The 24,757-nt window shown below is 41.4% G+C and overlaps 1 protein-coding gene across 3 annotated transcripts in view; it reads right to left on the bottom strand.

Moving 5' to 3' along the window:
• Positions 1-24,394, bottom strand: part of LOC124065240 (RNA-binding motif, single-stranded-interacting protein 3-like) — a 108,788-nt gene extending 84,394 nt beyond the window's left edge. The window contains exon 1 of one of the 3 annotated variants that reach the window (XM_046400445.1): positions 23,079-24,394. In XM_046400445.1, coding sequence (XP_046256401.1) covers positions 23,079-23,153 — 75 coding nt within the window. In that variant the 5' untranslated portion in view covers positions 23,154-24,394. The remainder of the gene's footprint in view (positions 1-23,078) is intronic. The other 2 variants (XM_046400447.1, XM_046400446.1) reach the window with 2 other exon arrangements.
• Between the last annotated feature and the right edge of the window lie 363 nt (positions 24,395-24,757).

The raw sequence follows: 24,757 nt of genomic DNA, 5'->3' as shown, positions 1-24,757 counted from the left end.
GAGCGGCACAAAATTAATGACGACCCATGAATTGATTACTTAGTCATTAGTTACTCTTTCTGTAGTTCCTCATTACTTCATGACTAAGGCAAGTAGCTGCTCAGTTTTTACTAGAATTTCACAATTAGTCCCTTAACAGCAGGATTCTCAAAGACTATTGTCATTACTGTCACACCACATGTATATTAATAACATCCAACTGTCATTCTGTAGCATTAGTGATGCTGACGCCTTAAAAATAAATGTCTGCTCTATAAACTTTGCTTTAAAACAGCTGCCCTCTCTTTCCAGTGCCACAAGGGGCCCCCTTGGCTTCCACATTGGATGGATTGTCCAGCTTCGTCACTCATACGTCTTTTGTATGTCATTAATTAATGTCCTCCCTGCTCCAGTTAACCCAGAATTTATAACGTCGGTGATCACACAGATATTTTGACTTGGTCGTAATAACCTGGCTTTGTACCAGTTAAGATTGTTAATGGAAGTCAGATGAAAACAATGTAAACAGGAACTCCTGGTGAAGGTCATCTCACTGAGCTATGGTAGTAAACAGAATGTGAAATTATAAGGCATGTGATAGTACTGCACATTATTCATCTCATGTGATCCTACAAGGGAACTTCAGGGCTTGCTGTTAATTTCACTTGTAAGTATGGCAATGCTGTAAGGTCAGTGTATCCATTTCTGTACAGTTTTGTCTGATGTAGTAACAACACATTCCTCTCTTCCGCAAATCGACCATGTCTGATTTAAACATACTTATCTTTTCCTTTTCTGCTCTCAGGGTCACTGACCATTTGTTATTACTCCGCTCACTCATTCCTTCATGTCTCTCTCTCTCTGCTCTAATTAAATTCCTTCATCAAATCTGAGAGGAGCAAATACTCAAGGAAAGAGAGAAGAAGAGGGAGGGGTAGAAGGAGAGAGGAATGGAAGGAGGGAGGGATGGAGGAAGAGATCAGAGTGTAAGAACATATTGAGCAGAATCCAAGCCTGCTGACTGAGATCAGATGATGACCTGAGGATATCTGGAGGGAAAATCCATAATAGGGCAGGGTAACAAAGGTAGAGTTGAGTCAAATCAGTACATTTTTTATTTCTCAGGTGGAAGATTAGATAGAAATGCTTAAGAAAATGTGACAGAGAGAAATACATAACAAAGCTAGTCAGCTATACACACATGATACAAGTTTGGCTTAATAATTTTACACATTCAGAAATGCACCTCCACTGTTGAAACAAATGTCGCAGTTTATATTCTATGCACTGTGTTCTGACACTATCTTGATAGTCAAAGAGTCAACGGTCAAAACAAATCATCAAGATTTGGATTATGATGAGCCTCCGGACCAATATAATATAGTGAGGAGATGTTGCACTATTTTCTACAGGAAATTCATTTTGCTAGAATGCTGAATGGCAGCATGAAACAACCCCTATGTTAAACACATTTATGTCTCTAAACCATTTCAACTCTCACTCCTCTTTTGTCCCCATGAGAGACGATACACAGCAGCTCGCATTTATAATTCAGAATCCAGTATTGAACCATTCATCAAATCAGAAAAGAGACATGGTTCGCCCATTTAAAAAACAATGGCTGGAACAGTGAGAGCAGCATTCAGTGTATTCACCGATCAGACAGTGTGTGTGTGTGTGCTTGGATTGATTTAAAGCCCTGATCAAATTACCTGGAAAAGGTTAAAAGTATCCATTACTGGCTAACATGCTTTTGCTATTGAGCACGGAGAGAAAAGGGGGAAACGCTGCTGCATAGAGCGACAATCAAGCCCAAATATATCCGGGAGGCGTAACGATACAAAAGTATTCACTGAGTGAAAACACATCTTGAAACAGAAATATCATACTGAACATATGCAATTCAGACAGAGGCACTGGGGTAAACAAAGAAATCTTTCTCAGATATTGTAGGGCGATAGAACATATCACCACCCTTGTTGATTCTTCTCTTTTACCTCCAAACAGACTTGTTTTTTTCTCTTCAAATTTTAAACTAGAAAAATGAAATCATTCAAAAAAAAAAAAAAAACATCAATAATGTTTTTAATACCAAGGACAAAAATACAGAGAAATAGAAGAGAAGCAAGGAAAAGGCAAAGATGTGTGAGGGAAGGAAGGTAAGTTTGACAACAAGTAGAGGAAGGTTGGAGAGGAGAGCAGAAGAGAATAGCAGAGTAGGGAGGAAAGGCCACCAGAGAGGTCACTTCTGCTGTTAATAATTTATCCTTTAAAACCAGTCTGAGGCTTTAATTGGTGCCGTGGCTTAATCCTGAAACACACATACACACACACCTCAGGGAGCCTCTTAGCAGCTGTGCTCCAGCTAAATTGGCTACAGTGTAGTGGCGGCAGCATCGAGTTCCCTCCAGGTATAACACAGTCAGCCAAAACAGCAGCAGCAGGCCTGCCAACCTCACGTCTCATGAATCTGGCCGTGACACTTCTCGGCTTCTATCTGTCTCACGCTCACTGTCACGCTCTCAAAACAAATCTTACAGCAAATCAAAACGACAAGACGTTAGTCCCCTCGCACGGTTGTTAGCTAGATAAACACTCGGCTCACTTCAGTTGTAATCTGCATTTAGCTGAGGAAGACGTTCTGTGCAGCATCAGGGACTTTTACATGACTTGGATTAAAGTCAATCATTTGATGAGGGCTCGACTTGGCACAGAGGAAAACGACAGGTCGAGAATTGAATTTGCCTTTAGGACTTAAGGCTTCTCTACGGTTTTAATAATCAGGAAATGATATGCAGGGAAAGTCATTATCATCATATGGTAGCCTAAGCCCCACAGTTTATTCTGTTTTTTATTACAGTAAGAGTCTCTTTTGTGCAACCCTTTCTGTGCAAACACAGGTGATTTAAAAGTGTAAAATATGCTATCAGTGTTCTTAAAAAAAGGTGTAAAGCAACTGTGTATCAAAGTACATCAGCATAAGCGGAACAAATTTTTCAGCAACAGAAAGATTGATGTGCCCAGTGCATGCCTCTGTGTGCAAATGTACGTCTAAACTGCTTCAGTTGCACATTGTAAAGCAACTACAAGTCAGAAAATTGTGTTCTGAGTTTTGTCTGCTTGTTAACCCTGTAAGAAGTCTCTCAGGGTAGGGCACCAGGAGAGTGCAGAATAAAGAACCATTTAAGCGGTGCTGAATCAAATGGTGTAAAGTTAAAAACACGGGAAACCTGCTTCTGAGGCTCTCGTTCATTGCTGACATCCTGCTTTGTTCGGACAAACTTAAAAGAATGATCCACAAGAAATTATGTGCAAAGTCGTCAACCTTTACGGCATCCAACTTTGCTGTCACTAAGTGCTGTCCAGCTGAAGGCACTCTGCCAGTGTTACATCTGTGCCTGAAGGTTGATGAGCACATTTACTACCCCCCACATCCTATCCTCCCACATCAGCTCTGTTGGTGAGATAAGCACTTCAGCCTTCAGCTGATCCAAAGGGAAACCCTGCTATCTATATCATATCACCTCTCATAGCCACCCCTAGACTCTGCCTGTTTAAAGACTTTTTCTTTCTTTCTTTTTTTTTTACATTAATGAGTTAGCTGTTAAAATCACAGCTTACCTGATCAGGGCAAAAGGACTACCTCATCAGCATATATAAGATCACCTCTCTTCTGCTCTTTAAAAGAAAGATGAAAATGGAGGTGAATTACACAGAGTGCTATTTGTGCTACTATTGTTGCATAAGTAACTGACAGTATGGAGAAGAAAGAATCTGGTCTAATAGATAAAGAAAAAAAATACAGTTTAAAAAATGAATCTTTGTGAATTTTATTATGAATTATTATAATTACGAATGTGGTTTGTTTTGAACATTCTGTTTCTGTGTCTTGGTTTTCCTATTCTGTTATGTACTGATATCGAACAGAAAATAAACCGCCATTCTTTGGGTGCCAGCATATCTTCTGTTCCTTTACATTTTTTCACTAGAACACAGAAATAACTAACCAGTTCGTCAGCCAAATAATCTTGAAGGCCTGTACTTTCTTTTACACTCTGTCAAAGGTTAAACACTTGACCGTGTGCTTTCACAAAGGCCAGGGAATCCAGCAGCATGTGTCAAACACCACTCAGTTAGAATAACGATTTTATTGGCTGTCACCTGCTACCATTGCAGCCGCTGCAATGTTGAATCTCTAAATCAGATCTACTAACAGTATATTTTTAATTCAAGATGTTGCATGACTGTATGCAGTTGCTGTGGTTTGCCAATAAATGCCAAAGTGTCACCTCTGCATTATTGTGAACCACATTGCCACCTTGAGAATTAGATTTCCAAAGTGAGATAAAAATTGACTTGCTGTAGTCCAGAATCACCAAGACAGTGAGGTTATCAGCCAGACCCCAGCAACATGAGAATACATAGTGTCTCCCAAATCCTATTGTACCATGAAATGTCACAGCACATTAGCTACAAGAGGGATTACCCTTCCTTGAAAGTAAAAGAGGGAGGGTGGGAGCTACTGAAAGGAGATAGAGAAACAGAGGGAGGAGAGGGTTATACACAGGGAGCCTGTGGGAATGTGAACACATGCTGGTACATACAGGTGAGTGTGGGGTGAATATAAACTAGTTCATGTTCTGGAACCTGTAATATCATTTGTAAATTCTATTTTTCCCCGTATAGGCGCATTTCTTTCTTGCTCCTGTTCCTATTCTTCATCTCTCCTCTCCACTTCTATGCCACCGGTCATGATAATCTCTAGATCTTGATTTGGCTACACTTATGAATTATGTACACACACACACACACACACACACACACACACACACACACACATACACAGCTTATCTATGGCTGGGAAGTTGAGCTAGTTTGGCAGACTGACACCAACAGCTTGTGGCTGTACTTTGGAAGAAAGAAAGAGTCTCCCTCTGTTGCTACGTCTCTGTTTTGCTTCTCCACTTTTGTCAGCGCCATTTCCCATCTGTCTGTGTTTGTCACTCAATCTGTAATTCATCTGGACTCCTGTCTCTGATTGACCATTAAGAAGTCCAGACGGGATGTTTTGAAAACTGTATGACTGTCTTCCAACCTTCTGTATGACACGATAGACTCCATTATATGCATATTGTAAAGCGGCACATAGCGCAGCACAAATGTCACTACTGGTTTTCAATCAACACAGCTGTCATTGCACTGTTGGCGATCCTGAGGCAGCAGAAAGTGATTGCACCACGGACCACCAAAAACCTGGTCTGAGTTCAGTGGCGCAGTATACAACACTTGGCACCGTGCAGCCGTTCTGGTGATGCCAAAAGACAAGGACACGCACATCATTACTTCCTCCCACGCCTGCTTTACCTCATGGAGCTTTGGTGGATTTCTGCTGCTCCGATAGATGGTCAGGTCACACACTTTCAGTATGAGCACAAAAAAAAAAGAAAAGAAAAAGAAAACTAATCCCAAATCCCCACCTGGTGTTAAAAGGAATGGGAGATGATACACTGATTAGTTTGATCATTAATTAAGAGAATAAACAGAAATCCTCTGGGCCTTACTTTGCTGCATCATGAACTTTAGAACATGCCGTATAGATTGTTTAAATAGAGCAGGATTCTCTTTCCCACTTCATTTTTTCTCACATTATCTGGTGTAGGTGTAATTTTAATTTTCCCTCTACATTCTTGCAATCCTGAATGTCCAAATATCCAGAATAAGTTTAATTGGGCAAGAATACCACAAGCACAGAATAATAAAAAAGTCCAATATTAAGAGCTGTAGTGCCCTAGCGATGTAGCCCTGACTATATACAGCACTCCTACTCATACTTCTACTGCTATGTGCAATTAGAGCTAATACTGAAGAGATCCATATATGATCCAGGAAGTTAAAGTGACATATGGATGTCACTGCTGAACATGCTTGACTGAGGACGGGATTCTTACACCGAACAACTCTCCTCTGATACAGCTTATTTTAGAAGCTCTTTATGTTTCCCTCTGCCCGCTTTCTCTGCTTTATCTGTGCCTTTGTCCCCTTCACTTCCTCTGCCTCTCCTTTGCTGTTGTGCTTTAAATTCTTTTTGACCTAACGTCCTCTGTGGATGTACAATCCACCAGACACCTCCTTCAGTCCTTAACAAACACCTGGGCCTGCTCCAGTTGCATAAGAGTTGGGTTTTGGGCTGAAGTGGGGAAGATAAGAGTGTCCTGATTTAATGTTTGATATACAATGATATGTACCCTCCCCACCCCACTGCATAACAAGCAATATCCATAGTGGAATACATTGGCCTTTTTAAAATAATCCTTTGGATCAACTTACTGTATCTTCTTAGAATCTAATCCACTATGGTGCTTCTGAGATAATCCAAAACTTAAACGTAAAATTCAGTTTCAGTTTGATCATTTTTGTATGTACTTTGTGAAATCATTTTATAAAATATTGGGCATCGGAAATTACAAATACTGAAGGAGAGGCTGGTGGCAAACTCAGTCACAATATCATCGGGTTACATCTGCATTCTCTTCGTATTCTCAACAGGACAGACAATAATCTTCAGTTATTATATCTTCAGGCCTTGTATGTAGGTGGGTCTCCCCCTCTACTGGCTGAGTGTCCCCCACATCATTGATTTCTTCTTGAATAAGACGGGGAGGACTGAGAAAGACCTCTGCTGAGAGGATAATTCTAGGGTTGGTACTGGTAAGAGTGCGACAGTTAGTATTTTCTGTCACAGCAGTATGCCGAATGCTCCTCCTGTAGCTGCATCTAATCTAGTAGGTGACAGTTGTTGTGTGTGTGTGTATATATGATTTTATTACATAGAAATACTTGCTATGCATCTCATTTACTACGGCATGTGTGCATGCATGTATGAATTTTTACAGTCTAAATAAAATGGAAGTTGAGTTCTAATGGTAGAAGACATGAAACAAAACTGTAAAAATAGGGTATCAGTTAACCAGAAATTCAGGTCTTTTTAAACCTGGGCTCTATATTCACATACTTTGGTGTATAAATTATTCATATTTACAAAAAATGTTGAAATTGGTCGAGCAGAACACCTTAGATGGCAGCTGTAACACAAATGCGATGGCTGCAAAACCCTTTGGGTCAAGTCGCATGCCTTTTTTGCCACTCACAGACTGAGATCATTACTCTAAGGGCCTGACAACATTCTGGAAAGAATCCCTACAGAGTCCTAGATGTGGCAACAACTGGAGCAGCAACCTTTAGCAGATGTAATGTTGACAGTTGAAGCCTCAAAGAATAACGTTGCAGTAATCATGTAGGTATGAATCATTTACATTCCAAAATTTGTAAAAATATGGGCTAGGTTTAAAAACTCCTGGAATTACCCTTTAAAGCAAGAAAGGCAGACCTATTTAGTGATTAGGAAAGAGGTTCAGGATTCACTGCTGTCCAAAAAGTAAAAATAACACTGAATGTATCTGCTGCCGCTTCACTAGAGGAAGGAGTAAAATCTAACTGGTCCCAGTGTTTAGTGAAACAAATAGCATTCGGTTAGATACTAATAATATTTTGAAATATAACAGCAAAAGATGACAAGGTTACAGAATACTGTGATTTTACCATTAGGATAGTTTGGGAAATCCGGTGCAGCTCAGCCAGCTTCAGTAGTGCAGAAATGAGTCAATGACCCTGAGTCATCGGTCAGCCCAAAAACAGCACAGATGATAGCAGGAAGCCTCAGAAACACCCACACACACAAATATGCAGAGTCCCAAAACAATGTCGAGCTTTGATCACAAAGTCCTCTAACTGCAATGTCAAACTTCTGCACTGATGCCCTGTAGTCCATAGTCCATTTTCGTAACGTTCAAAGTATGTTTTAATGACCTTCACCATGGCAAACACAAATGCAGGTATATGAACACACATACCAACTGAGCCTACAAATGCACGTCAGCTAAGCAGTATATACATGGCTACACAACTGAGCACGGACGCCCACATACATGCACATGGAGGTGCTCCCAAGGATTTAATTATTCATAGAGGAAGTTAAATCAATGAAATATGCAGATTGCTGCTGTATTACAAGCAGCAGACTAATGTCTCCATCTCATCTGATGGTTCAGCACAAATGACAGCATGATGGTACAGTTGGGGCAGCACTGAACAGAGGTAAAAAATTAATTATTACAGAATGAACTATTTAGCAGCGGTTTCAGTCAACTGTCACCTTGCTGCTGCCAAAATGAGACCACAGACCCCTACTCATTCAACTGTACTTTAATCCCCATTCTATAAAGGCCTTATGACTGTTAAACATTAATGCACAAACACCTTGTCAGTAATAAGAGAGCTTCTTTTGCTTTTTAAACCTTTCCTGAGGAGCAGCAGAATTCATACTTGATATCTGAAAAAGTGAGAAGGCGGATGACTTGTCATATTTTACAAGCAGCGTTACCACTTCTGAAGCCGTTATGTTGTCTGTTCGCGTTAAATCAAGCACACCTCAAACATTTTAAACCACTTTAAATGTTATTTTTACCCTTAACTGTCAGCCTCCTATACACAGAGAGGCTAACATAGAAAGACAGTTTTGCAAGCCACTTAGCCAACCAACTATTATTGTTGGAGATTAACTTGACTTTAAACAGTCGAGTCTCCGGGTGGGGGAGCTTGGATATGGAATCCAGCCTCCTGCTGGCAGGAACTGTAAGATTAGAATTATATTAAAAGAAATAAAGATGAAAAATAAAACAGCAGCACTGTCTAATCTATTTCGTGTCTCCTTGACAAAGAAAAAGAAAAAAGAACAAAGAAAAAATCGGAGATATACAGTAGGAATGTACAGAACTGCGGCTGACACTCTGAAACCTCCATACATTTCACAATGGAACTTTGCAGTGGTAACATACATTATGGCCCGTACAGAATATTGCTGAGATGTCAGAACAGTGATTATGCTTCTCAGTACTGCTTATAGTGGCTGCTTTATTGTACAGCTGTACTGATATCAGAGTAACTGCATCCAACAGCTGCACACACAAATCCCATTCGAGCGTCCTCAATGCTGTCACAGAAGTACAAGTCTCTCAGACACACATACACACACACACACACACACACACACATGCTCAGTTGAGAGTGCGCTGAAAGGCCAGGCAGTACAGCACGCCTCAGTAGTGAGTGCCAGCCTAATCTAGTCAGGCCTTTTATCCCATCTCCTCCCCCCACTTCCACTTAAATCAACACTTCACTGAGAGCTACAAAGCTAGTTTGCAACCTCGATACACACACGTGCACGCACGCACGTGCACACATTTTGCTTCTCCTCCTTCGTTGTTAGTCTCTGTTTATCTCTCACTTTGGCACTTTCGCCTCAGCTCTCTGTGTCTCAGGCACAAGCACAAACCCACATCTCACACAAATACTTTCTCACACAGGCAGTCACACACCGAAACATACTCGCACGCAAGACACTCTCACACGATTTTGAAAAAGACTGGAAGTCTCTGAGGAGAGCCAGTAGTGTGAATGAATAGAAGCTGAATGTAGCTTAAAATCTGTGCCCAGTCAACTGAGTTGGCCATTGCCCAGGCTGAGAGTTGGTACCCCAGAAAATAATTATCTGCTGAGCATATATACATTGGCTGTCATTTCAGAGGTCTCCCTGAACTCAACAAATCCTTGGACCTCAAGAACAAAAAAGGTCAGATAAACAAACCAAAAAACAACACATGAGAGTTTTTTCCTGATCTGTCATCCTTATGATAAAGTTTTGGTTATGTTTGGGCAGCTGAAAGAACTTGGTTCAAATTTGAGAAAGATTGGTTTCATAATTAAGAAACAGAAAGAAGGAGAATGTGAACAACGACCCTTAGAAGCCACATATTTGAATGACCAACGCTGTCCTTTTTCTATTGAGAACAGCCTTGTAGTAGTTGTCCAGAACTTCCTGAATATTTCTTCACAGACTGGGTGGAGTCCCAGGAGCAGCAGGTCTATAGGAAGTGCAACTCCAACCATGTTGTGTCAGTGTATTTATTCATCATGTCAAGCTGAAATATCACAAACACCAGATCAGACTGCCAGCAGACAACAACACAACATGGTGATTTGGTGTGATACTATCTTTAGAAAATCACTGGCATATGGGTACACACACACACACAAACAAACTGAGGGCAATATATACAAGCTTACTTTCAAGTGTCGTTAGTGACCATTCACTTTGAATGTGCTCTCTGCAATCAGCTACAGCCTACATTTGGCATGCCCCCCCCCCCGACACACACACACACACACACACAGTTACGCAGACAGCTTTTATAAAAGCATGAGAGCTCTGAAAAGTAATTTGACTGGGGCCCAACAAAAGGAGTGTTTTCTTCGGATAATCCCTGGCTGGGACTGCAGGGGTTCTGTGAGTGTGTGTGTGTGTGTTTGTGTGTGCCCGCATGTGCGTGCAGGCATACCAGAACCCCAGAGAGTGGGTGTCTGTGTTTGTGTGTTTATACTTGTGCAATCGTGTGTGTGTGTGCATATGTGTAAGGGATCAAGCTGAGCAGGGAGGGTTTTATTCAGGATTTCATTAGCAGGGAATAGGAGATGTTTGGCCCGGCCAGCCACCTCTGGCTCGGGGACAAGAGTTTGTCTATGACCCAGCTAAAACTGTCTCTAAGGGCAAACACTGTGGTAGTTTTACAGAGTTTAAGTGAGTTTTTTTGGATATTCCTACCAGACTGAAAAGCAAAAATGTACAGAGGTCGACTGTCAGAGTTTGTTCACACTCGGAGCTGTCCTACTGGTGCTGCTAAAAAAAGTAAAGAAATGACACAAATTTAAACACAATCAGTGGTTACACAGCGAGACACTGGAGTATTGAGGAGAAAGTAAAGCGTGTGCTAAGGCTGAATATTTTCCTGAGGTTTTCTGGGTTGGTATACTTCACCAATAGTTTGTCTACTTGAAGGTATGAGACAGTTAAAGTGGTGTGTTCTACATTTGACCCTCTTTGGAACTTTGGGGGACAGAGGCTTGTTTTTCTGATCAAACTACAACTATCTGTTAAACGGTCTGCACATTTTCAGTTACATATTTAGTATTTTGTTGAGAATTTTAATGTGCTAATGAGGTGGTAGTTTTTTTTATTATTATTTTTTCAATAAGTGAGAGTCTCAATAACTGTAGCATTTTTCACTCTTTTGTTCATTGATTTCTTTAGCTACATATGTATTTTTTCAGGGAAATGGCCTCCATGTGTCTGCAATTACAAACCACCACAGGAGAGAAATCAAGTCATGAGGAGTTAAACCTAAAGTAGACCCTGTCCAATGAAACAAATGAAGCTCATGTGAGTCTTAATTGCAACAACATGAGCTTTGATTGTAAAGTGGCTAATAAGCAGCATTAAACAAATAAACAATTTCTTTAATAGGCAAGTCAACCAAAGTCAAAAATGTAACAGTACACCCAAATCACTAAGCTTTACAGCCTAGGCTATAGCCACACAGTCCATTTATACTTAATCAAGTTGTGCTCGCAAATGTAGGCAGCCACAAATGTCATGTGTTATAAATGAGCAGCCGGTCATGTCCTTACTCTGCCATTCCTCATGGGCCAGAACTAGCATGCATCTACCCTAATTGATGAAAAACAGATAAACGAAGACAGCTGCGTAAATGTTAGCTCCACAACGCAAAAACGAAATAAAACAAAACTATACATATTCTATACATATAACTATATAACTATACATATTCAGAAAATATCCCCGGACTGTCCACATGTTGACATAATGATGTTCACACTCATCTCACACTCAACAGTAATCACACTCTCCTCTTCATGTTCAAGGTGTATGTCCACACCTAATTGAACATTCATTTAACTTAATTCATTTAAATACTCAGCTCCAGCAAACTTTGTAGGTGTGGTCTATCGACTGCCAGAGAAGATGTTGCGTCCGCAGTCCATAAGGTCCACGAGTGATGAAAAGTACCCCGAAGAAGCTGATTTCTTTCAGGATATGTGGCAAAAGGTAGTCAGTGGAGTCTTTTCCACATTTATTCCATTGAAAAGTCACTACATTTAGTCTCTCTGCTCTCCACAAATGTTCTTTGGAGGTTGTGAAAAGACATTCTATGAAATGTAGAGATATTGAAGTAGCTGATGAGAGATAGCAAAATAAATGGAAAGTGCTTTAGGTCACAAATTGATTCACATTAACAGTGGTATGCAGAGGTATTCAAGGGTGGAATTTTCCTTTAAAATATCTGACCTGCAAGGCACTGAAACAAGACGTAGTAAAAGATACCAGGAGCAGAGCGAGAATGAGACAGGGAAAGAGAGTCAGATAGAGGGAAGCAACAGCTAACTAGGATGAGGAACAGCATATGGGGGAAAAGCCCTCGGGCCATTCTTTCAATTATCTCTGTGGTCCCCGGTGTTGGGATCACTCGGCAACCAAAGCACCAAAACCCACAACACCTCACACAAAACGAGAATAAGAAAAGGACCGACCAAACCTCAGGTGTTAATGACATCATGCATTTAATGCAGACAATTTATGCAAATAATTACCATGTGTTAGAGGGGTGAGCGATATGGGCAAAAATTATTATCTCGATATTTTTTGGGATTTTGACGATAACGATAATTTGTTGATATTTTCAAAAATGCGATTGGAATTCTCTGAGTTGTACATTATTATTATGCAGATTACAATAACAGGCACAATGTTTAAGGAACACACTTTTTTATTGCTTTTTTAGTGCTCCATACATTCATAAGAAATACTGAACATCATCAACAGCAAGTGCTTATAGCCTTATTGTCCAGGTCCTGGATTGTCACAAAAAAACGCAAAAAAGACATTTGCCATAAAGGTTCAATAAGGTTTTTCTCAAATAAATAGAAAGAGATATATAAACAAATGACAATAATTTTGAAAAAGGTCCACAATTCTCAAATAGAAAAACAATACCCAGTATTGTCACAGTTAAGGCCAAACACCAGAAACTTTGCAGAACTTTGAACATTCAAGGCCAACAGTTCACAACAGGTGGTTTACTTCAAATTGTGTGCCAAAAACACCAGTCTGTCCACACTGTCAGGCTTGAGTGAAGCCCGGTGACACGTCACAATATTTCCTCCTGTGCTGAATGCCCTCTCTGAAGGGCTGCCTGAGGGGCAGGGATGCAGAGATACATTTTTGCTAGCTTTCCCAGTCTGGGAAATTTTATCTCTTGGGTTTTCCACCATTAAAGTGGATTGACATCACTGTCCACCTCTGGTATCATGAGGTAGCTCTTGATTTCCTTTTCCATGCCAGTAGCCAGTGACTCCCCTCTCACTTGTTTTTTGAAGTAACTGCTGAAAGACTTCTTTGTCTTTTTGACTGGCTCACTGGTGTCACCACCATCTGCTCCATCTTCTGAGCTGTGGCAGTTGAGGGGCCTGGATAATCTCTCTCCTCCTGAGTTGCCATAGCCATAAGTTCAGAGGTAATTGTTGACATTATCATCTGATCATCATCATCATTGTGGTGGTTTTTAAACCACGGGTCAAGTGTGGATGCCACACTTAAAAGGCCATCCACATTGTCATCTCTGTACTTTGTGTTTAGGTAATCCAGAATGGTTTCCTTGATTTTTTTTTTTTTTTTTTTTTTTGTGAGATCTTTATCATCAGATTGGTCTGTCAGATCCAGTTAAATAATGACAGGACCGGGTTCAGGTAGGAAACTGTTACTACTTGCTCACCTGAAAGAGCATCTGTAAACTCCAGCAGGGGACTAAGTGCTTTGCTCACTGATTCTAGCGCATCAACATCTTGCCATGTTGGGATAAGATGCCTGCGCTTATTGTCTGCACCTAGCACATGACGAATGGCCTTGTCTTGCTCAATAAATCTCTCAGTCATGCGCTGTCTTGAGTCCCATCTTGTTGGTGATTCTGTGATGAGTTTATGTTCTGGGAGCTTCACCTGATCTTGAGCATTTACCAGTGCTTTTCTCATTTCCAGCTATTGGAAAAAGTTCCCACCACCTTCTTGCAGACACCAATGGTTTGGTCTACCCTAGTATCATGCATACTCTTCTCTAGAAAATATTTGAAATGGAACATTGTTGCCATGAATGAAGCATTAGTGTCATGTATGTTGACCTTATACCATTACGCATTGCAATTTAAAATAGCAGTTAATTTCATATAGGCTAGGTATTTGGTATAGCGTCCAATAACAATAAACATATAATAATATAAATTTATATTTTCTTAAGCTGTTTAACTTTAACATTTTTCAACAGTGACACTACTCAAATTGCTATTTCAGATCAACTGCAGTAAATACGAATATTGACATGAGAACTCACCGACTGCAATATGAAGCCGGTGCCCAAATCATGGTAGCCTTTTCAAGTTGTTGCTTCTGAGTGCACTGACGACATTTGCACCGCTGTCGATGGTCATGCAGACCATGCCCTCTTCACTCAACGACCATGATGTGAGGGCATCTTTCAGTCCAAGGGCAATGATGTCTCCTGTGTGGTCATCTGGGAAATAGGATGTTTGCAAAAGGTAGCTCCAAAGTAGCCAAGATTCATCAATGAAAGGCACGGTCAGAGAGCGGTATGGCTTCAGTGTCCTGCTCGACCTTAAATCGGTTGTTGTTGCAAAGTGTGTCGCCTTTTGCACTTCGTCAAACACAGCTTTATGAGTTGTGTCATACAGGGTGGGGAGAGCAGTTTCACTGAGATATTTCCTTCTAGGCACTGTGTATCGTGCGTCAATAAAGCCTTGTCCCTCCTGCATTGGTTTGGCTGTGAATTTGGTGATAGCATTTATTTCTTGCCATTGTTCACTTTTTCTCTCTTGCAGCACTTTTCTGCTGAATGATTCAGCAAGGGTTTGTTGGGTGTGCTGACAAGGTGGCCTGCTTCGTTTCTGTTGATCAGCAGAGTCTCGAAATTTCTTGTATTCTTCGTACTCTTTGCTATGGTTGGTTCGGAGGTGGTGAAACAGGTTTGTTGTGGAGCTTTGTTTCACGGTGTTAGATTTTCAACAAATCTTGCATATGACACTCTTTTGACCCACGTCAGTCTTTTTGAAATCAAACCATTTCCATGCTAGAAAGGTAGACCCGCATCTCGGCACTAAATCATCTGAAGTATCTTCAGGGACTGGAGGTACCTGCATTTTCTCTCATCACCATGCGCTGCTTACCTGTTGCAAGGAGGGATGCTAGCGAGAGGTCATGTGATTACATAGGCCCACTAGTCGTGTGACTATATACTGCTGTGCTGTGAGGAGCGTTGCTGCACCGTTTATTAAAATAATGTGAAGAGTTTCCACATGTGTTTTGTTTTTGGAGAAGTCATTTAAATACTCGATAATATAAATTTGCACATCGTTAAAACTACAATCACGGTACTATCGCAGACAATATATATCGCCCACCCCTAGTTAGAGATTAATATTTTCAGTTGCATAAATACAGTATAATCGGTTTGTGAACACCAAATATTATTATTACTTGGGTACATGAAGACAAAGAACAGTCAAACAGTGATTTCCATTTGTCTATATGTAAATAACTGAAGCAAACAAAACTGAACAGGATATGTAGTTTAGAAAATGGATGAGTCAAAGTGCATAAAGAGTGACGAGCTAATTAAAATTCATTAGATATGACTATGACTGTTGTAAAGTCTGAACAAGATGTGTAGTATAATTTAGTAGGTTTTCGTGAAAATTATAATTTTATTAATCAAGAAACAAAACAAAACAAAACAAATCTTAATTATACTGGATCAACTTGTGTGTAATGGGTAGATGATGACATTTATAATAACAATACCTAAGACTGCACTTAGATGGAACAGGTTCAGACAACATCTGCCCATGTGTGACGTGCCATGCCCACAGTCTGTGTGAACAGCTTGTCACTGGGGTATAGTGGGTCAAAAGGTTTGGATTTCAAAAAGCTCCCACACAGGTCAGACAAGGATCCTTAAGAACAGACCTTCAGATTACTGACCAACATTAATGAAGAGTCGACTAGAATCCCAGCAGATGTGTTTTTTCACACCCACACTCATTTGTTTTTATACTAATAGCCATCTCCCATAATTACAGTAAGATCAACAAATCTAGCATCTAAAATATGCTCAAACAGAGGACCCAGAAAGCTGGAGGTGAGTGAACTTTGCAACTTCAAGTGAACAGCACTCAACAATATCACCATTTGCATTGTGAGATAACTATTATGTATTACAAGGTTAATGAGAATAATGGGCAACTTCTGGATAAGAAGACAAAGCATTGGAAAAAATACACTTTACAGTTGTGTACAATAACTGCTGGGCCACAAGCAAACTGCTAAAACTGTAGACATACAGTACATGTACTTAAACATCAGCAATTTAAAAACTGCATTCATCTATCAGTATGTTCTGTTAATGAATGGATGCAAGGTGTCTGGACATTCATTATTTTCTGTATTGCTGAAGGCCACAGTCTATATAATGCCGAGTTAGCAGCATTTGTAAAACCTGGACATAACCTTCTTCTATCCACACACACGCATACGCACTCTTAAAATAGCTAAAAGCCAGAGGTTGTGCTCTTTGTCTCCCCCTTTTCAACCCACCAATAAAGCCTTTGTCAGGCACTTAGCAGGGTGTTCTAAAAGCCGGCACACTGATGGCCAGAGCCGTGCATCTCAAGAGTTGTGATAGCAGTGCGGGCAAGCTCTCAGTATTTCAGCTGCTGTAAGTAAAATTAGCTCTAAACACGATCTGCCAAAACATCTGCATATTAACTAGAATTACGTTTGCTGCCAGACAATATCAGATCATTGGACATTCTATGAGGAAGTGTTGGGGACTACTGGAGCCCTCAGCAATTTCCGTGGTGTAACTGAGGTAGAGGGCTCTGACAGGAGCTTTTAAGAGGCAGAGAATCCATTAGACAAGGGTCGCTACAAAGTGGCCAACTATTAAAAATGCAGCAGCACCATTATTCCCTGACCCAGCCCAGAACTTCTGCCTGCTTCACTGCAACGCTCTTTATTTCCCTTTGGATCGCTATCTCTCTCTCTTCTGTTGAATTCTTTTTGCTGCTGCCATCTGTTCTCTCTTTGATATATCTCGCTCTGCTATCCTTCCCATCCCTTTTCCTCATCTATCCTCTTTTTTCCTTTCTTTCTCTCCCTTTTGTCCTCCTCCACATATTTTTTTATTACAAAACTGGCAGGGGTGATCCTCTCTGACCCTATCGTGCATGCGCTGACCTGCTGAAGCTTTTTCACTCCTGTTCGACATAGCGAGGCACTGGTCAGTGTCCGCTACTGTACCGGGACAAGAATAGAACAGCCCACAGAGGATAATAAATGGACATATATGGGTGGTTAGGAGAGTCCCTTTTAAGCAGTAAAAACTACCCAGGCCCAGCAAACTGAACAGATGGTAGGGGAGAGAGAGAGAGGGAGAGAGAGAGAGAGAGATCAGAACACAGTGGGAGAGAGGCAGGAAAAGAGTGAGAGAGAGGCAGAAAAAAAGCAAGGAGGGAGCAAGAGTGCTGCGTAGGGCATTGGAAGAAGGCAACATAAGGCTAGTCTCTATATTTGCATATGAAGCTATCAAGAGCAGAGCTGAGATACAAACAGAGAAGCTCAGTCTTAAACAACAGGCACAAGATAATATTGTCAGTTGTAAAACTACAACTGGTGCAGGCGGGCAGATGTGAGGAGAAACAGGGCCTGAGCAGAATGCATGTCGTGCCATAAATGCCACTGTTTACTTTGTGTGTGCACACACGCATGCACACACACTATTCAGTTTCCGTACGTCTGCGTGATGTGCGCTGCATAATTTATAGTTGCTGTTTCGACGAAGGCAAAGTACTTTATGTTTGACAGGAGGAGGAGCAGAAGCTTGGAAAGAAAAAAGAGGAAGGAAGGAAGGAAGTGATAGTAAAGGGAGGATGGGACACAGCTCGGTGTGACTTTATCCATTATTTTGTGTGTGTCCTCTTTGACACAGGAGTTATCTTCATGTTGTGTGTGTGTGTGTGTGTGTGTGTGTGTGGGTGGGTGTCCTCTCTGCCTCCTGCCTTTATGATGTTTACTTATCACTGTTGAGCCAACCGCTGACCACATTTATCTAGCACATAATAGAAAGTAATTGAATGTGAAAAGCTCATTTTTGAAGGGATGGGATATTCTATTTAGATGTCCGGGCGTGTCCGCATGTGTCATTACTTTGATATCAGCTGAATGCTGTTTCTCATTACCCTAATTAACGCTCCTCATGTGCCACTGAGCATATTAGCACACTGATCTGCAGAAAACTAATGATCGGCTGGTTGATAATGTGCCTTTCTTTTTTTCTATCAGCTTCTCTCTTATCTTGCTCTTGACGATTATCATCAAAGATTCACATCCTCGGTCAATCACCATCAGAGGCTAAGAAGATTCAAAAAAAAAAAAAAACTTGAATAGCTCTTCTACATTCAGGAGCACTAACATGCATACCTACACAGATGAAGGTTTAGCTATATAAATGTATAGAGAGATATGTGAAATCATGTGCAAGGTCAAAGTAAATTCAGTTTGAGATAAGTTAATTCATAAGGGGAAACAGGATGAACTAGAAAATATCACAAGAGTTATAGTATGTGTTGACTGCAGATAAAGCGCCTGACTAAGCAAGAGTCCAAAAGATGAAATTTATAAAAATGTTCGCAAATGTAATTCCTGATTATCAGAGGCTTTAAAGTGGGAAAGAACAAATGTGTGAGTACAAGGGAGTAAAACCAGAGATATTATCTTGTCAGAACCAAGCAATGATATACTTGTATGTCACGAGTGCTACTTTTGCCCTTTATGATGATGTTGTCTGATGTTGTTGCTGCTGCTGTGAAATTTGCTGTGATTACACATTCCACCCCAACCACAGGAAATCGCTCAAAAAGTCACAGCAACAATCACAAGCTAAGATAATTTGTTTTACATTTTTCTCCAATCTGGTTGCAAAATGTAAGAAAAATGCTATCTGAATGATGACTTATGCTCTTTAAGGACAGAATAAAGCAAGAATAAAGAATATGCCAACTGAAACTCACTCACATAGGCTACTATGAAAATCCCAAAAATGGTAGATTTGTGCTGTAGCACCCCCCGATACCCCGCTGGTTAAATTTGACCAAATCACACAGAGAATGCAACAATGCAGCAGTATTTCTGCATTAACCCTTCCACTGATCCCCTTAAACCCCTCTTACGGCCATGATTAAGGGCCTCATAGAGAGGCCATGTTGCCCTCCCTACCACTGCTAATGTACACTAACTGTACCTATAGCCCATCATGGAGGCAGAGTAAGAGCAATTCTCTGTTTAATAGCTGCAGATTTACACACAGTCTGTCACCTGCCTCAGCATTGTTAGTTTAAGCTAGTCATTTCATAACTGCTTTTGTGTGAAGGTGGTGCATGTGTGTGCACTTGTGAGTGTGTCTGTTTAAAGATTGCTATTGTAAGGCAGTGAAGGCAGCGCACACACAAACATGCACACATGCACATGATTGATTTCTACAGGAGGAGAGCCTCCACTCCCTGGAATCAAGATTAATAAGAGGCCATTTACATCTCCAATCAGATCAGTGAGCAAGAGAGGGACAGAGAGACAGAGAGAGAGAGAAAGCGAGAGATGGCAACTGTGAGACATAGCTAAAAAGAAATCACATAATAAATAACAACTGCTACGTCTTTGTCTGCTCTTGTCCACAGTATACTAAGGAAAGAGCTTGAAAACTCCCTACCCACCTACGTTCACACCCACCTATGCGCACACACACACAATCTTCTCATATTTGAAATCAGAGATCAGCACAGACCATTCAAACAGGCTCTCGTCAAGGTGCAAAACTGAGCTATTCTATGGGGTCTCTGACACACGACACACAACAAATGCGTGCACACAGGCACACAGACATGCACAGTTCTTCTGGGACTGGAAAGCTTTAATGACAGCAAGCTGCACTGAGATGGGGTCAGGCTATGTTCAGAGGTCACATACACACATGCACTGGCATTAACAAAGGATACACACATGCACTTACAGACTTCCACATGTGAAAGTGTGCAAATACATTCAGTCCACACTCACATATGCACTGGCAGACAAAGTTCCAGGCTCATTCACAGTCACAGATACAAAGCTGACATACAGGATTCAGGCTTTTTTTTCCATATATGGATGTATATGTGAGCACACACACACACACACACACACATACACACACACACACACACACATACACATGCAGGAACAGCCTGAGAGGGAATGCTGGGGAAGGTAGGATCCAATTTGATTTGACCTTGACAGCAGAGGGAGGGAGGCAGGGCTGGTGGGAGGGATGGATGGAGTGTAAGGAATGAAGTGATGGTCTGGGCCAGATGCCTGTTGCAGATACTTGAGAGAAATTAGATGACCTTGAACTGATGGAGATAAATCATAGAAGAAGACACAGCAGTGTAACATGGTGACATCTGTACACATAAAATGATGTGACAGAAGTGCATCACATGTTGAAGTTAATCAGAATTCCTAGCATACATGTGCAAACAGCATAACATCTTGTGCAACAGAGCTACAGATCACAGAGAAATTTTTATTGGATGCTCCTAAATTTATCAGTGATAGGGCTGATAGGATATGCCACTTCTTTGTTCCTGTTATAAAAACTAAATATGGTTCCCTTTTAAGTTCATTAGAAATCTGATGCAGTCATAGCATTTTTAACAAGTGTAAATATGCAGCATTAATGCAGCCACATAATTAATGATGAAAAAAGCTGCCAAAAACACTGGATGTGAAAGCTGCAAAATTTTAATTTATGAAAAAAAAAAAATCAACAACTTAGTTTTGTCATTTTAATTCATTCTGTTTGGGGAAAAAACACCAAGATACAATTACCATATATATCCTTGAAGTTTTGTTCATTAAAAGGACATTTTGAATCAGCAAGGCTTATATTATCCAGTTGCAGACATGCATTTGCTCATTAGCAAACAAAAGGGCGTGTTGTTGTTGTTTATTACAACGACACACAGATGTGCATTAAGAAACAGTTTCTAGTTTCTGTTTATTCATCTGGAGCATATTCTTAAAATTGTCAGACAGCTCCCAGATGTGAATGCGTGAAGCTCTGAGACAAACTGCAAATGCAATCTGCGCATGTCATCTGCAAATGCATCCCACAGTTAATTGGAAATATTACTTTAATTTCTCAGCCAACAGTGAAGAGCTGCTGAAGTAGATGCGTCTAAGGCAATGAATACAATTTTGTCAATATGTACTTGAATCAGTTAAGCTAAACTGAAAAGATCTTTTCACCAAATATTAAAGTTTTATTAGATTTCATAGTACAATTTTTTCAAAACTAGAAAAAAACATTTAGTACACTGAGCCACCTAATAATAGAGATGCCTAGAGCTGATTTGAGAGAATTTTATTTTATGTTTTAATTGATCAGTATCAGCTATATAAAACCCCAAATTTTAGTTCTTGCTTTCTCAATATGCTGCGTCTGTATCAGCTTTCATCTGCAAAGTCTCTGTAGACCACTTGTACTTTGTGTTTAGAGAGACGGCAGTTAACAGCTTCTTTCAATATAATAAATCTGATATCATTCCAATTGCGATTGCACTTTAAATATTACTGATAGGGTCTTGAGTGTTCTTGGTCTTTATTTTAGAAATGACAAGAGATACAGACTCCTCCACAGTTCGTCATTTTGTTTTTTGTTTGTTTTTTTTTAAAATAGACATTTAAGTATGGAGCTGCAGAGCTACAATGATGCATTCAGACATGTCTTGTGTGCACCCGGTAGCTGTCTACTGAAGGGAAATGTAAATATCAGATTGTAAATTGGCGGGATGCTCTGTATTAAATCATTTGGATTGGAATCTGGGGGAAAATAGCCCTACCGGCTGCAAATGCATCATGCAGTCTGCGTCTGGTTCAAAGTTCAACATATTTTTATCTGTGGAGCAATAATTTTCTTACCTGCTCCTCCCACACAGTGTCCACCCAATAGCATGATCTCTCTATTCTCATAGCATCCCACTCCTACACTTTTATCTTCGCTCCTCTCTCCATCTCATGGCTACTGACGTACACATTTGCTAAACACTGTAACAAACCTGCAAGCCCCTCACACTTACTATCACATGAAAAGAAAGAAACAAATGAATCACAACAGACAAAGGGAATGGCGAGCTGGGGGATACGATAGAGGAGTGACTAATCAGGCCTTGGCAATCCATTTTCCTCTTTGTGGTGGTAGAAGACTCAGAGTGGGAAATATGGTGTGTGTGCATGCATCTGGATATGCATGTCACATGTGAGTAAGAGAATTGGAATGAAACTAAAAGAACAAAGAAAAACACTGAGCTCTGTACTTTTGGTAGTCAGAGAAGTAAATCACATTGCATCCATCACATCTAAAACACCATCATGAGTGGGTATGGTTCGGGATGGCCAGTGAAGGCACGGGTGGAGGTGGGGGTGCAGGGTGGGCGAGCGACCAAGTAACAGAGAAAACAAGGGCTGAGGGAAGGGTGGGCCTCATGCCCTGAACTTGAACTTGGAGCTGGTGGGGTCAGAGCGGGGAGGATGGGGTCAAGCACTAACTGTGGATGTAAACGGAAAAAGCTGAGTGACACCATATCTCCCTGCTCACAGACAAATTGGGGGAGAGGGGACATATGGTCCCATTTAGCAAGCTGTCTTGTGAGACACTTTCAGCTATTCATCTATCCCTATGGCTTGTCCAAGCAGTTTTACCATAAACTTTGTAATTTTTAAATCTTTTCCTGGCTTGATGAAACATAATATCACTCTTTAAGAATCAGACCTCTCTTTGGGTCTGGTAAATACATTCAGGAACATGACTTTAGGCAAGAGTGACTTAAGATTTAAAGAAGCAAGAGACAGAGAAAATATAGAGTTAAAGAGGGTTGCAAGACGAAAAACTGACATGTGCTTTTGCAACACAAAAACATTTGTTCCCTTTAAGTTAGAAAGGTAAAATAGATCAACCTCGCTGACCATCCTACCTTGGTCTGGAGATAGTGGGGGTAATAGTAGGTGTAGTGGGGGTACATTGGCTGCTGCTCCAAACGTTTTCCCATGTAGCTGGAATCCAATTGAAGGTTCTGGAGGCTGGAGATAGAAGCTCGCAGGTGGGTTATGTTCACTTCAAGGGGCTGGTCTGGATCCGTCAGACGACTGTTCTCAAGAGCGGAGGAGAGAGAACGTTCTCTTCTAACTGACGTGTGTGATAAACGCACAGAGGAAGGGATGGATAGAAGGGTAGATAGTACTTGGGATTATAGTCTGTCTACTTGTCTGGGAGCTCACAGGGAACCTCACAAAAACATTCTCCCCGAGGGTCTGGAAAGAGAGACAGAGAGAATCCGGAGTGGCAGGAAAAACAGAGCTGGGGGAGAAGGAGGTGGACTGGGAGGAAAAGAAGATATGAAAGGATAGTAGGAGGCAATAGAGGAAACAATAGGGGGGGACTGAAGAGCAGGACAGAGAGAGGTTAAAAGGAGAGGGAAGAAGACGAGGATGAGGAGAAAGGAATGGATGGGATCTGGTTGCCGGTTTCTTGCACTCTCCGCTCTAAAAATCAGACTCACTCTTTTTCTTCTCTGCTGCCCTGAACATGCCCCTCAATTTGCTTTCCGGCGTCTCTCACTCTTGTCTTTCTCCGTCTCTTTTCCGGTGTATCCGTTTCCCTGTCTCGTTCTTCCTCCTTCTTTCTCACACGAGACGAGACCTTAATCCCTCCGGGGGCTCGGCTGTATCCTGGAGAACACACGCCGTCCTCTGCTCTATCCTCACAAGACAGTTAAATCAGCGATGAACTCACAAATGGATGTGGAGCTGGAGAGAGGAGGAGAAGGAGAGGAAGAGAGGAGGAGGAGGAGGAGGAGGAGAGAGGGTGGTCTGGAGCTGAAGCTGTGACTGCTTTTTTTCTCACTCTCTCTCACTCCCTCCCTCTTTTGTTAAGCTCTGGGGATAGATAGGTAGATATCGCTGGAGCCCGGCGTGGAGGATGAGCAAAAAAAGAAAAAGCCTCGGTAAAAACTCCTCACGCTCAGGAAGGAGCAGATAGCCTTATCCAGACGCGCACTCACACAGAGGAAAATCCCTTCTGATCCACAAGGTGCCTCCTTCAACTCTCTTCTCTTTTCTTCTCTTCCCCTCTGCAATCCCTCTCTTTCTTCTCAAGCTTTCTCCCTGACGGCTTGCTTCCCACAGCGCCTGGCAGCCGTCACACTGAGTGTGTGTGTGTATGTGTGTGTGTGTGTGTGTGTGTGTGTATGTGTGTGGTGGTGGTGGCAGCGGCGGTGGTAGTGATGTGTGCGTGTGGTATGTGTGTGACTGTGCATGTAACTGAGAGGGGAGTGTGTTTGTGTGGCTGTTGCCGTCTGCTCCACTCTGCATGCTGAGGCATAGAGGGGCTCGGCTTCAACGCAGCTATGCTCCTCCCCTCCCTCTCTCTCTCTTTCTCTCTCTCTCTCTCTCTCTCTCTCTCTCTCCCTCCCTCTCTGTTTTTCATGGAACTATAGAACAGTGGGAGTGGTTGGTTCAAGCCCTGGTGTGTGCATGTGTGTGTGTGTGTGTGAAAGAAACAGAGAGAGAGAGAGAGAGAGACACAGTGATGGGCTGTTCTGCTGGCAGAAAGGCGGAGCTGGGTAGGGAGTATGAAGAGCAGGAGCTGGGGTAA

Source organism: Scatophagus argus, chromosome 9, assembly GCF_020382885.2.
Source record: "Scatophagus argus isolate fScaArg1 chromosome 9, fScaArg1.pri, whole genome shotgun sequence".
NCBI lineage: Eukaryota > Metazoa > Chordata > Actinopteri > Scatophagidae > Scatophagus > Scatophagus argus.
The sequence above is the reverse complement of the archived record's forward strand: the minus strand, read 5'-3'. Positions and strand labels throughout refer to the sequence as shown.